Here is a 15,035-nt window from a genome sequence, read left to right as displayed (position 1 = left end):
TTTTCATATTTTAATCCATGGCTTTTTTTGCTGTGAGGTGACTTACCACTGGCTAGTCGTGCCACCCTCTCATGATCCAATATAAATGAAAATACAATCAAACTGAAGCTGGCCATATTAAAATCTGTTTAGCCAAAACATTAAAGAGTGAGATGCTGCACCAATACATTTCACTCCCACTGTAAATCCTTTCATGTAAAATCCAATCATAATCTAAGATTGTTTGTAGAATACTGGATAATTGAGATCATATATAACCAAAGAGGGGCAGTAACAGGAAGTCATGCACAGTATTTGAAGCTCTAGATTTACTCTAACACTACTCACAGCATCAACAAGATTTCATCAATTGTGCAGTTACATAAACATGAAAAACAAGATATAAACTCATCTGTCCCACCAGCTTTCAATCTTTCACTTTCGTTATAAGGAATAAAACAGCAGTTCAGACTAACATTACACTTACATTGGATTACTTATTCAGTGTTAATTTATAAATATCATGACCCACATAGTCCCACTATGTGGTACACTCATACACACTCAAAATAATGTTTTAACAAGTTAATATATGAAAATACTTATTCATTTACAAAAGCATATTACATATAACTTGTTCCAAGCCCTGTTTCACTCTTACTGTTGCTGCCTCACTTTCTGTTTCACTCCTTCATACAACAGCCACATGAGGACTTTCTATTTGATAAGTAATCAGTCTACACTTGTCAAGTAACAACTGTGAAAAAAACTGACCCTCTAGTCCACAGCATCAAGATTTGCACACGTAATAACCTTACATTTATTGAGCCAAATGACTTAAGGGACCACAGAGCGTCTACCTAATATTTGTCTTGCTTGACATTTCACAGAGCCAGGAGAATATGATTCAGTATTATATGGATTTAACTCTTCGACCAAAAATATCAGTTTATGTGACTGAGAATGAATCTATGGTTATTTGGGCGGTGCGTCATGGTCAGTCCCCAAGAACACTTTTAAGAGCCTCACTTTCAGATCCTCACGAACAGATAGGTTGCTATATTACCAGACATTAATTATTCATCTATGCTCGCTTGGCGTCTCAGTTGGAAAATAAAGCAAATCCTTTGGACCAATGATACAGAATAGCGCTACGACCTCTCTTCTGAACCCTGGTGCATTGTCCATTCGTCTATTACTGCTGCTGTGAGTGAAATTGGAGGCAGAGGAGATTATTTTGTCATGTGTAAAACTCTCTCTCACAGCACAAGTCCATAAACAGCCAGCTCAGTGGTGTGTGCGCAATGCTGGAGGAACTAGGTACAGTCCCTTTTGTATTGTGCAAAATGATATCTCTGCAGTGTAACCGTCTCTATTACAGAGGGAAGAGATTGTCTTACCCTTTGGGTTTGCTTCACAGAACACGACAAATGAGCTTGAGCTGCTTGCTATGGACTATCGTGCCTATGCCTATCCACAAGAGGAGAAATGACACAAGATAAGTTATAAGACAAGAACTCGAATTTAGACCAACTCATAATCATAACTACTGTCGGAGATACAGAGATAAACCAAGGCCCCCAGGGAGGTTTCCATTTCTGCTTTTGAATAGTCTATCCAGCATTTAAATAAGTTAATTAAAAATAAAACACATCACACAACAAATCAACTACATACTATAATAATTATTTATTTGTATGTATGCATCCATTTAACAAATCTTCACAACATATACAGTACAGCAGATATGTCCTTAACAAAATCAACAGGTGCTCATGTCAGTTTTTTTATTTTTATTTTTTATTTGTCCAAGCCCTTTGAAAAGTTCTGTATGTCCTTGTGACGTGGATGATTAAAAATTCAGGAAGCACTCTGGATTGTTGCAGAAAATGACAATCTCTCTCATGGAAGGATGTAGGATAAGCACACAGAAGGGTGAAGAAAAAGAAAAGTATTAAATAAAATTACAAAATTAACCAAGTTTGCATTTGAGGGCATTTTTGTCAGATCAAACCTGCTGCAGAACTTGTGAAACAGTTTTTACATAAAGCATTGTACCAGCAGAGGCAGTTGAAATTATACAATTCTATAAAACCAGTTTTGACATACATATGTTGGCAACATTGTCTATATGATATGCAGGTAAATATGCAACAAACAAGGTTACAGAAATGCCTACAAATTACTTTTGTTCAGTCTATGCCTTCATGTTTAGAGTCCCACCACAATGAAGGAAATATTATGAATAAAAAGTCTCCTTAGAAAAATAGGAACTTTTTTCACAAATTGTACACACAATGTTTGATGTTTAATTATAAATGAAAAAACGACAACAAATCTTCCTATTTATTTACCTGCCAGTGTAAACGCAGATACATCAATCTCGTGCCCTAGGTGGCTGGTAATACTGCTGTGTGGGTCTTGTGCGTCGAGGCTGTCCATCACCCCCAGGGCGAAACTCTAGTGAACTGTCGTAGTAACCATCATCTTCCTCCTGCCATTGGACATTTGATATGGTTGTGATGTTACTGTGGGTAATCAGATTAAGATGTCATTCATATTTTACCTTTTCTCATCCCACTTGAATACAGCTTAATTAGTTGCTTCCACTTAGTAATAGCCATCATTTTGATCTTAATAATGATGAATGATAAATTACGTTATTAATGTTTTCTTTCTCCTTACCAATACATCAGCAGAAAGCCGTTTGATGTTGTGCAGCAGGACCTCTTCGCAGTTTCCATAATCACTAAATACAACCACAGCCGTGGAACCTGATGGATGCACAGCATCTATTTTGGCATGGTAGAACTTCACAAGCACACACAACAGACAGAAACAAATAGAAATTACTTTAACACTTCCACATGTCCAGACAAGAGAAATGAATTTCAATCAATTAAGACATGAAAACAAATAGAACAATGTTGTCATTGTTTTCATTTCAGTGTACATTATCTAACTTTACATACAGTAAGTTGAATGCAAACATGTTTAGACACTTATCAGCTATTGCTATTTTATCAATCCAGAAATAACATACCTTGCCATCTTCCCAGTACAGTGCTAGGCACTGGTCTCCAGGTTTCCAGGCAAGTTCCACAAAATAACTTTTCTCTGGTCCTCGAGGACCTTGACCTCTCCCTTGTCCCGATCTTCTTTTAGGTCCTGGGTTATTAGAAGTGGTTTTCTTGGGGGGAATCTCCCTGTTGGGGGGACATGAGTTTATTGGCTTGATTGGCCCAGTTCTTTTGTGTTCCATTTCTCCATTTTGGAAATGACAATCCCGCGATAACCCCAGTTCTTGGGATGTCCCTGAGCTTCCTCCCATTCCTCCTCCAAAGTTTGGTGGCCCACTTTCCCTTTGTTGGTCAAGGTGGTCTGAGTTTGGTCTGTCAGTCTTCCCCTTCCTCCTGCTGTTGTTGGGTTCTTCAATTCTATCTGTACGTTTACTATTTCCTCTTCCATCAGACTCACCGCCTGCAGGATCAGTCAGTTTAGATGTGGGTAGGTTATCTCTTACCCCTCTCCTGTTCCCACCACCATCACCGTTTCTGGATCGTTGGTGATAAGATCCACTAAACTCCATCTGTCTCTGAGGTTCTTTTGAAAGTGCAAAAGTAGATGGGAAGGATGAAGGAAAAATCTGCTCATCTCTTGTCTCTCTTCTGTCAATTTGCGATCTGTCTGGGCCTCGTGACCATCTCTCCTGGCCCTTCCACTGCTGAGCTTGAGGAGCTGATGTTTGGGAGGTTGTACAGTTAGAGAGAGGCTCTTGGCCAGGTTTGGGAAAATCTAAGTCTCTGTGAAAACGAGGAGGTCTGTCATTCCTTTGTTGCCTATGGTCATTATGCGAGGAGAACTTGGTCTGATATGTGTCTTTGGAGTAATATTCTGAGTTGGAGAAATTTGTTTTACTCTCATGGTGTCTCTGGGGTGCATGGCTCTTCGTCTCTGAGAAAACAACCAAAGAAAAGCGTAAACAAAAACTATGGCAAAACAATAGTGGAATGAACTGAATAATACAGGGAACTAATGTTGCAAGTTAAACCAATACTAGATAGGTACTGCGGTACCCAGCCATTAAATCGATACAGACCAACCTGGAGAAACATCGAGCTGACAGAGGACTTGTTCAAAGAGTTCAGAGAGTTGCAGGTTAGAGACAGATAACATTAATATACCCGGATGTAACGTTAAGTCAAGCGAGTGTTTATTTTGTGACAAGTGAACTTTTTCACCATCAGAGTTGCACAAGTTATTCATGGGTAAAGCTAACTGTTTAACTGTCCGATGTGGTTTACACATCTCTGTATAGAAATAGTTTACACCGGAGACATTAACTTTACCACAACATGCGCCCCCACCCCCCGACACCCCTCCTGGAGTATAGGCTTTTAACAAGAAACCACCACAGTTCTCGGTCATTTGTATCCCATGTCAGGGTACTGTAATTAATTAGAACATGTTTAACAAACAACCGGCTTGAAAAAGTATATCACCCCCATATTTAAAATGTGTTTTTTCCCTCAAATAAATCAAGTAAAAAGTAAAAACATGATGTGTGGACCAAGGAAGTTCAGAGTGAAATACGGAACATTTCACCCACCATCAATGGAGAAAACTCCCATCTTGGATTCAAGAAAGTCAAAAAGAGTGCTTGGTCCAGACGGCCTTCCCCCTGCTCCCTCCTCCTCATCTTCATTTCTGGACCTGCCTCTTCCCCTTCCTCTGGCTGAAAACACAAAAATTAGATTATGTAGACCCAATCAAAAACAGCTGGGTCAATGAAAATGGATGTTTGAGTGTCTACATCAGGATGTTTGAGTGTTTATATATAAACCATGCGTGACAAGGCTCTGTGTGCCTCTGTGTATGCATACATGTGAGTGTGGCTGTGATTTAAACCTGAACCCCACTGAAAGAACAGTAGAGGAACACATGCAGTCCTTAAAGATTACATGAGTTTGGAGAGGTTAATGTTCTGAAGCTGACTCAAAGGATCGATGTACACAGCAACCATAAAAACAGGGGGGACACCTCCAATAACTTACCCAATCTCACACAAGTGTTTCAGGGGCATTTTCTTAAACCTAAGTAGGAAGCAGGCATGTGTGCGTGTGTGTGTGTGTGTACGTGTGTGTACCTCTTGGTTGGGGCTTGGTAGATTCAGCTACCACAGGCCCAGGTTTGCTACCAGAAGATCCAGTCAGTAGGCTGTTTAGTGCCACTTCAAGATTGTTGTTATTATCCATTAGGGCCTGCCGAGCAGCCTCCCTGTTGAAGCCCATCTCCATGATGTCTCTCAGAGCACGTTCATCCACCTAAACAAAAGGTGGATAAAATAACATGAAAAAATAAGAGAAAGAACAAAAAGGGGGGGGGGGGGGGGGGTGATATAATGGAAAAGGTATAAAATATACAGAGAGGGGGGAAAAGACGTGGATGAACAGTGGTTGTTTGGTAATATTAATAAAAACAAATGTAAGGTCCACAAAGAACCTTCCATTTTGTGTGGGCCAGACGTGGATATCAATTTGAGTTCTGTTTTTAGGTTGAATTAATGTGCCTTCAGTTTAACAACCCTCATTAACACATTCCACAGCCAAACACTAATATCCTATTTATGTGTTCAGTCCAAAGCTGGCTGAGTTCTTCCTAGAAACTGGCAGGTCACAACAGAAAGCTATACACATAAACTGCCACTTGATTGGACAAACTGGCCTTGCCTCCAGTTCATTTAGATTTCAACAATATCACAATCCATGCCTCAGTCTATGAGCTATGACATACGACTTCAATCCAGACCAGAGAAGCCTAAGAGGAAGGCAAGATAAGTTCCAACCTCTAAATTGCTTTGTTACAATGGATGGCTTCAGTCATTTGAGGTAAAATCATCATTTCAACAAAGGTGGCTTTCACAACTTATATTGAACTGACTTGTTTTACATGTTTGGGCAAAGTTTGTCTTCTTACCAGCTCTCGATAATTCCCATCTTGCCTGCTTTCAGTTCTTTCAACCCTGTCTTCTCGTCTCCTCTGCTGGTATGAGTCTCGGCTTCGGAAGGAGGAAGCAGCACTGGATAGATTACTGCCTGCATTTCCTCCACCACCAAACGTGCGCGGAGCCTAACAAGTAAAAGAACATGAAGATCAATACAGCTGCAGGGCTGGACAACAATACAACCAACAAAGCTTTGTAGTTGACAATGTTATTAGGATTTTTAATTGGAAAAATAACTTGAATGTCAAAAGCAATCATAGTTAAGATGAATGTCACTAAGGTGTATGTATTTTTTTTTTTTTAAATGGAAGCCAAATTAAATAGTTATGCAAAAATAAAGAAAAATAAAAAGGAAAAGGAGAAGTCCTGAATGTCCAATATTACAGGTGGGAAATTATAGGTTGACTCAAAATATTATTGCAGTTTAATATTGTATAATAGATTGATAGAGTTTAATAGACAATATAGAGTGAGACAAAGCTAAAATATGGTAGTTAGGAAAGTTGCAGTGGAATAATTGTACAAAAAAGTTCCACAACCATTTCCAAGGTGATAAGAGTTTTACATACCTCTTTGGTCTTTGCCACCTCAGCAATAGCAGCTAAACGCTGCTTTTCAAACTCATCATTCTCGTCAGGACTTTTGGCCACATTTTGAGTCTGGAGGGTCTTCCTGTGATCTAGTTCTCTGATGTCAACTTCATCCTTCCTCTCACACTTCTACAATAGAGAGAGTAAGAACAAGTTCTCAGCGGTCCTACTTAATCTGGTATGGTTTCTTAAGAACCAATGCACTTAACAATTTCCATTTTGTGGGATTACATTAGAACTTTAATGATGTCACCTGCAGTGTTTAAGTTGCAGATTTTGCTGTATCAACCAATATCAAATCCCCAGGTTGCTTTCCAGCTCAACTGTGAACTGTATCATATTATCAGGTGACTTTGGAGGAATGAGATGGAAACACAAAACGTCCTGCAGCTGTTTCATGACTGTAAGAAATTATGGAGTGAGCAATTGACAGAGTTGTTAATATTTTGGTGGAAACTGGGACAGCGCTGAAAATAGATGCCCGTTTTCTGGTGCAATGTCAATCAATATCCAATAGGTGCATTTAATTTAACATAAAAAAATGAACATTTAATGTGGATACGGCAGACTGACGGATTTACCGATGGTAAATAGTCACCAATCTCAAGGCAGCCTCTGCTTTATGACTTACCATTACGCACGGCTGTCCACAGTTCCAACCTTCATTAAATATTGTGCAAATGACACCAGGCTGTTACAAAATAACCACACACACATCAGACAAGCCCATTATGATTCCTGTGTGTCAAAGTCTGCTATCAAACTTAAACATTTAAGTTTTTGAGAAGGTTTATCTTGAAATGCATTATGGTGTTTTATGTGCTGTATCACATTAAATATATGATGTGACCATTAATGCATTAAAAAGCTGTTTAAAAAAACATCTTATTTTGGCTGCAAAATTGTAGTGTTCAAGTTCCCATCATGTCACTCTGCAACATTCAGACAATAATATGATTTCCTTGAGAAGGTATTTCTTTATTTGTTGGGCTTTTGTCAGAATGTATCACAGTGATTGGCACAGTTGTTTACAAGTCATGGGACCAGTGAGTGAATTTATTAAATCCCAACACCCTCTGATCTATACTGCGCTTTCACTCAGCCCTTTGCACTGCTGCACGTACATAAACCAAAATAGCTTGGAGATGCCCAAACAGTCCATGCATCAGAGATCCCTCACCTTGCACCTGGGGTTGCACTTGCACAATTAATGTAAGGCCCAGTATTGTTAATACTCCTGGTGTAACCTAGCTATGAAGATAGTTTAGGCTTTATTTGCCCAGGCAATGAGATTTCCACCACTAAGGTTTGTAGTGCTTTGTAGTGTAAAAAATTTGAAAAATGGTTAAGGGAAATCTCCACAGCAATGTTTCTTTCCAGAGACATGACAATGTCTGTATGGTAATTCACAGACCTCACTGTGAACAGTTTAATACTTTTATAGTCAGTAGAGAACAGTTTTCACAGTCGTGAAAATGTTACAGCATGGGGTAAAACCATTTTGTTGTCTAATGAGATGTCAACTAAATTTAACAAGACCAAGGAAAATGCAAGCACTGATTGCAAAAGAATCTGCTTCAGTGTATGTACCCCAGAATAGGGTCTTGTTTATATAACAGACGTCCAATCAACAGTAAAATGTCATGGAATGACCTAGCACTAGAAATACATTTACACTGTTAAGTGTTGAATGATTCTCAACTCCTCCAACTTTACAAAGCTTGAGCAAATCTGAATTAATGAATGGGTGGAGTGTCAAACTGATACGGATGCACTCCAATCAGAAGCTGTGATCCTTGCCAAAGGAGTATTGACTTAGGCTCAGTAGTTTTTAAAAATCAGAAATGGTGTGGTGAAAACCACAAAATGTGTAATAACCTAAGGTGGCTCAATAGCTTTTTTATGTCAATAGAATTTGAGCAAAGGTATTCTTTTCATATCTAAAACTAAAAATATATTTTTTTGACAATATGATAGAAGTGTATATTTGGAGCAAATAATTTATTTCTGAAAGTGCACTCTAGAGACCATCGTATTTTCTATCAAGTACCACAACATTTTATTTTTGCAATATCTGACGTAGGACAACAAAGCAGAGTTAAAATTCAGTGATGCATTTTAAAGATTCATGAAGACTCTCACAATTAGTTAAAAAAGATCAAAGAACATGGCCAAGAAAAGGGACATCAAGGCCCACTCCTGGAGCCAAGACACTGTGTCTGGCCTCTCAAATAAATGTGTGAGGTTATTGTTATTCAACAGTGCTTCTCACTGCTATTAAGTCCCTGCTGAAATCTCATTTCCATAACCATGCATATTCCTGATTGTATTATGTTTGTTAGTTTACTATTTTTATAATAATGTTTCTAGTTTATTGTTTTCTTCTGGTGTTTATTTCAGAGAAGCTTTCTGTAAATGTATTTTGAAAAGTGAACTATTGTAGAAAATATTATCCTCACCTGACCAAAAGGCACAAAGGGAGGAGGTCCACCTTCTGCTCCAATGTTAGTCCTGCTGTGTTTGGCCAGACTCTGTAGGTTGAAAGGCAAATCATTCTTAAAAACTACGAAAATGCAATCTTAGCAAGAGTAATGGCAGATTTAAAATGATTACCAACATATGAATTCCAACTTTTTTAGCTAAAGTAGCTGAGTCATCACAGAAAAAAATCAACTCTCACCCTTTGTAGTTCCCATTTCTCCAACATGTGATCAACCTCTCCTCCAAGGACAGAGATTTTTGAGTCATCGAGCAGCAAAAGACCATTTTTAACCTGGACTGTACCAAGGAGCTTTACCTTTGTTCCAGGGGGGGTATTTAGACTGAAAAACAAAAAACAACAATAATAATGTTTAACAAACTGAAGTGATATACACATTGTTGTTTTAAGATATTATGTATCTGCAAAAAACAGGCCCCACACCCTATTGCCTCACCCATACCACTTTATAAATGACATGGAGCAGTGCCAGAGGATGGATGGTGAGGCTAGGAGCGACTATTAATAATCCCAGCTGCTCACCCATGCTCATGGTAAATTAAAAGCCCCTCTATCTCATCAGGCCTGATAAGGCCTCTGCCTCTCTCATTAAGAAAGCACAGGGACTTAGAGGGATTTCCAGCTACTGATGCCGGATGCCAAAGCAACAATTAGGGATTTCACTCCAAACCTCTGGGATAGATGCTGTTCTCGTGATAGTGGCCAATGCAGAAGTGAATCTCTCTATCCTTGGTTCAATCACATACAAGCACGTATAAACACACTATCAATTTTGCTACTTAATGCTTAATTGTCATCCATCTATATCACTGCCTCACACACTGAACAGTCCTGTAATCCATCTCATCCTTCTTTGCCACTCACGCACACTAAAGCGGACGCTTTCATAAGAATCACTAACCACCGCTGTTGGCAGCCTGTGTGTGTGTGTGTGTGTGTGTGTGTGTGTGTGTGTGTGTGTGTGTGTGTGTGTGTGTGTGTGTGTGTGTGTGTGTGTGTGTGTGTGTGTGTGTGTGTGTGTGTGTGTGTGTGTGTGTGTGTGTGTGTGTGTGTGTTCGTGTGTGGAGCTCATAAAGAGGGATTTGTTCTGTTCTCTCCTCCTTTTTCTATCAGGAAGGCCCACATTCTGACCACTCCACCTGTACAGACTGGCAAGTCACCATGGCAGCAGTCACCAAGGCCACCGTTGCTGGGATGGAGATGTAATTAAGGCTGGGGATTGTTAGAAAGCTGCCACCATGTGGAAGTTACAGATCAAGCGTAATTTGAGGCATGTGGTGGTGTGAGAGTGTTGACAAGGAGGTGAAGGAGACAGGTGTGTGCAGAATCTTACACATTTTCTTTGAATATATGAGGAGCTGAGGCTTAATGACACCCTGGTTTGCGTCTATGTAGCAACTAGCAATACATTTTTTACATAATTGATATTTTAAACAACTAATGATATATTAACTTTTCAGGCAACTATAATATACTACACCCTGTTACTTGCACTAAACCTTACATATTCATAAATACAACAAAAGTGTTAAATGAGTACCTGATCTTAGACAGGTGTTTAAACTCCAATCCAACACAGGTGGTATGCCCATCTGTCATTTGTAGGCGCAGCATTCGCGGTGCGCCCTGGGACTCCTCATGGTCTTTCGGAGCTGAAACATTCCTCACCTTCTGCACCTGAAGAACACATGGACCTTCCAACTGGCCATGTGCAATAGACAACAAAATAATTATGGCTTAAAAAAATCTAATCAACAGCCTGTGGGGGAGGATTGCAACAGCTAAATATGATCAAAAACTCTATTTGAGGATTCATCCATTTTAACACCACATTATTCGAAAGGCTTACCTTGAGACTCACAGACACCATTTTATTTCAAAGCATTTATTTAGCCTCTAAAAAAAGGATTTCTAGTTCTGTGAAAAGAACGTGTAAATGCAATCTCCAACCTATACGACAATCTGTATGTAGTGAAAGGTAGATACTCAGATGGCATTCACTCTGTTAGACATAAACATTGTACAAGCCAGAGTGTATGACCAGGGTTACAGGAGTATGCATCTTGTTTTGTACCTGAATGGAGCAAGGGTTAAGCCCACATAAAATTACATCTTTTAATCCTTTTTTGAACTTCAGTTGCTCAACTCCATTTTCACGGGTGAAGAGGGGGCTCCTTGAGCCTTGTTTGTCAGTGTGTTAGCGCCATCTAGTGGCAGTCATGAGGACTGCGTTTAAGTTGAAAACTTGAGCCTGCAGGGACTTTAAAAACACGGTAACCATAGTGCATCATTTCCCACTAAGTTTCATGAATAAAGCATTGAAATTGACCTATCAGAATTTCTGTAGCACAACTCACTTTGTCAGTTCTTCCGCTATTGATATCAGACGGTAGAAATTTTCTCCCAACAGGCCTGAGGTCACTCTGCAAAAAGGAGATACGGCTTAATTAATTAAAAGAAAAAACAAAACAAATAATGTACCAGTATTAAATGTACCATGATGAAAATAAATTATACAATAGTTTACTTTAAATACATTCCAAAAATTAATTGACCTACCACTACCTAATAGTGTGCTTTAAAATAAAAATAATCTACATGGTTTATTTGGCTCAATCTAATTCAAATTAAACTGGCATTTACATTCTAGGGTCTAGTGTTTTGTTTACATGTATTTTAATACATTTTATTATTATTATTTTCCGATAATCATAATAGCTGCAACATATATTGTCTCTCCATGCCAAGAAAATTAAATTGATTTAAGGCTTCATGTTCTTTTCTGATATAACAGTAGGTAGGTAATTGACTGAATTTAACTGGGTGGTTAAAGAGGATAAAGGAAATCGTTTGATGTACTGGTGCCAGATAATCATTAGAGCTGGGGTGACTTAAGTTGGAAAGAGCAGATGCTGGGTCTGTCTATATTGAGACATACATGATTAGCAATAGGCTCCATAAGACGTTTTTCACACAAATCCACTTCCAAAGGGAAGAGAATTTAAAATTGTCTGACAGTAGTTTTGTCTGTTTCATCAGTGTATATGGTGGCTGTGAACAACAGTACGCAACTGAAAAGCAACAATAAGTTAACACATTTCTAACCATTTCCCACAACAATTTACAGTGCAAACCCCATTGCTGAATACAGTATGTGGACACTAGATAGTGAGAGCAGTTAAGTTGGAAAAATGTCTGAGTAAAACTTGCAAGATTAAAACTTACGTCAAGTGCAATACGAATAATGTCATTGTGTGTTATTTTCTCAGCAGATCCTTTCAGTTCTGTTATGCCTTCATCACTGAGGTACCTGTGAGATGACAGACAATGTGGAGAGGGAAGATAATGAAGTTGACAGAGGTTTTAAAGTGGCTGGTGAGCATCTCTAACCACGATACTGTTCAAACATTTACAAACTTCTACGACATTTAAAATCACAAGAAATCTGCTAATACTGGTTACGCTCGACAATTCTAAAGGTGTGAAACACAATTCAGTTAACAAGGAAACGAGACACGTTACAACAATATCAAGACTTAGATATGGAACTTGAGACTTAGAAAACTTTAATGTCCCTCAAGTGAAATTTTGTGGTACAATTTTAGTACAGCAGTAAACAAACATAATACAGATTCCATCCCCCCTATGAGTAAACAAAACATCCTTCGACCATATGTTTCATGTTGTTACCACAGCTCGTTAAGTTGGGGTTATTGCCACAGGAATAAATTAATTTTTAACTTTGTTGGTTCTGATTTTAGTATATCTGTATCTGCAACTATGAGAGTGTCTTGAATTCCACTGACAGTAAATGAGATGTATCAAGGCAGTCGTCGGCCTGGCCAGGTACAGGCAGTACATATCATACTGCTGCATCCCCATGATCTGCCAACATTTTTTCTGAGTTTGTTGCTGTGACGGATTTTGTAATTTCTTGACAAAATACAAGATAATAACAAAGTGTGCTCTCAAGAATTGCATAGATATTAGTTTCACCACATGGTTAAGACTTAATTCTGTTGCTATTATAATCATTGGTTTTAAGGCGGGATCTTACGCATCTTAAATTAGATTTTATATTTGCCTAAAAAAGGACAACCTCAGAAGCATCTTTGCCACTGTGTGCAAAAGATGGCTGGATAAATACTTTATTTAGATATTATCTTTATTGTTTTTATAGATATTGCTACTTGTTGCTGCTCATGGAGGAATTGTTGGGTCTCTGAAAACCATAAATAAGTCAGTGTGGTCTGGACATACTCTAAGTTTTTTGAGATCTCATCCGTAGATATCATCTGTATAACATTACTGACATAACTGGACTTTTTTGTTTTTTTTAGCCTCAGAAATATTATAACGTTTAGTTTACACAGCAATAAGGACCGCGCCATTAAGAAAACTACAATAGGGGGAATGTTTAAATTTGCTTGTTTTAAAGACGAAGGTGAGCTACATTCAAGACCCTAGTATTGGAGTAACGGTAGACATTGTATAGTAATGCGTGCTGCTGGAAAGTTCTGACTTTCGAAGAGCTTCAAGTTTCTGGATTTAGCTGAGGTCGGCCCACTTTGACCACCCCTATATCTAACGTTATTATTGCTCATCGGTTAGCATACACTGCATGGTTGCCTTACCAAAATGGCATGCTACTGTAAGTGTGTATTAGCTGTTAGTTAGCTAACGTTATTAATCTAGCTAGCTCATAGTTTTCCAGAATTTCGCTCTAGACACACGAATAACGTTCGCATGATCCGCACGACCAAGAATGGTGTTTACTTTAGAAACATTCGTAAATTTGTAGCTAGCATAACGCTTATAATTGATGTTGAACGCCAATCTGGTATCTCAGTAAGTTAGCTAGCTCACTGATGTTAGCTACCATGCTACATACCAGCCCTCTTTGGTCAGGGAATCTGTCAAATCAGTCATTTTCAATCCACACTGTAGATGTGTAAATAACGACAGCAATAAGTTGAAAGTGATCACACTTGAATAACGACTATCTGATTCGATAATACATTATTATTCTTCTCCTAAACAATGATAAAGCTCGCTAACATTAATGTGAGTGCTGAACGACATTACGTGCGTCACCAAGAGAGACGCGTTGGTATGGAGTGCCGTGAGGGTCAAAATACGTTTGGCGTTCGTTCCAGACAAGCGCACAAGCCAGTCACACTTTGTCTAATCTCTTTATCTATCGACCGATAGTCGATGGGTTCCGTCCGAGCTAACAATTTGGCCACCCAACAAAGTTATTTGATTGGGTTGGATTGGATTTATTAATTTGCACACAATCATTCAAATACAAAACAATACAATACACCATTAAACACAACATCTTTCACATGGAAAGGGAAACGAGTGTGTGCTGAGGGTTAGGGATTTTTATTCACTTAAATTCAATTTTATCTATAGGGCCAAATCATAACAAAAGTTATCTCAAGATAATGTTTATATAGAGTAGGTCAAGACCACACTGTATGACTTGATCATGATTTACAGCAGGGGTGGGGAACCCATGCTCCTGGAGGGCCACTGTCCTGCATGTTTTAGGTTTCTCCCTGCTCTAACACACCTGAGTCTAACGATTGTTAAACCCCTGACAAGCTTCAGCTGCTTGATAATGAGCAGAGCATTAGAATCAGGTGTGTTAGAGCAGAGAGAAACCTAAAACATGCAGGACAGTGGCCCTCTAGGAGCAGGGTTCCCAACCCCTGATTTACAGAGACCCAATAATTATATACAGTATTAATTCAACAAACGTGTGCACACAGTGGCGACGAAAACCTTCCCTTTAACAGGCAGGAACATCAAACAGACGCAGCTCTATGGAGGAGGATGGCCATCTGTCTTGACTGGTTGGGGAGAAAGAAAAAGAGAGAGAAAGAGACAGACAGACAGATAGACAGGCAGACAGACACAAAGGCTGTCTTGCAAGCAACCATAAGTGTACCAGTAA

General features: G+C 38.9%; 1 protein-coding gene across 4 annotated transcripts; it reads right to left on the bottom strand.

Annotated features, from left to right (window-relative positions):
* Positions 1–1,684: 1,684 nt before the first annotated feature.
* On the bottom strand, positions 1,685–14,157 carry tdrd3 (tudor domain containing 3). Of its 4 annotated transcripts, none has more exons than XM_083916279.1 (14): positions 13,965–14,157; positions 12,299–12,383; positions 11,431–11,496; positions 10,614–10,774; positions 9,254–9,395; positions 9,033–9,104; positions 6,553–6,702; positions 5,956–6,108; positions 5,126–5,303; positions 4,589–4,714; positions 3,023–3,933; positions 2,665–2,790; positions 2,334–2,473; positions 1,685–1,880 (listed from the first exon to the last, which is right to left on the bottom strand). In XM_083916279.1, exons 1-13 carry the CDS (start codon positions 14,000–14,002, stop codon positions 2,357–2,359), a joined length of 2,325 nt encoding a protein of 774 aa, XP_083772405.1. In that variant the 5' UTR covers positions 14,003–14,157; the 3' UTR covers positions 1,685–1,880; positions 2,334–2,356. The 4 variants fall into 4 exon arrangements, with proteins under 4 accessions (XP_083772405.1, XP_083772404.1, XP_083772403.1 ...); XM_083916278.1 differs by having other exon boundaries at positions 1,685–1,876; XM_083916277.1 differs by having other exon boundaries at positions 1,685–2,473.
* Positions 14,158–15,035: the final 878 nt, after the last annotated feature.

Source organism: Echiichthys vipera, assembly GCF_963691815.1.
Source record: "Echiichthys vipera genome assembly, chromosome: 1".
In the NCBI taxonomy this organism is placed as follows: Eukaryota; Metazoa; Chordata; class Actinopteri; order Perciformes; family Trachinidae; genus Echiichthys; species Echiichthys vipera.
Note: the sequence above shows the minus strand (reverse complement) of the source record. Positions and strands in the feature narration are given on the sequence as shown.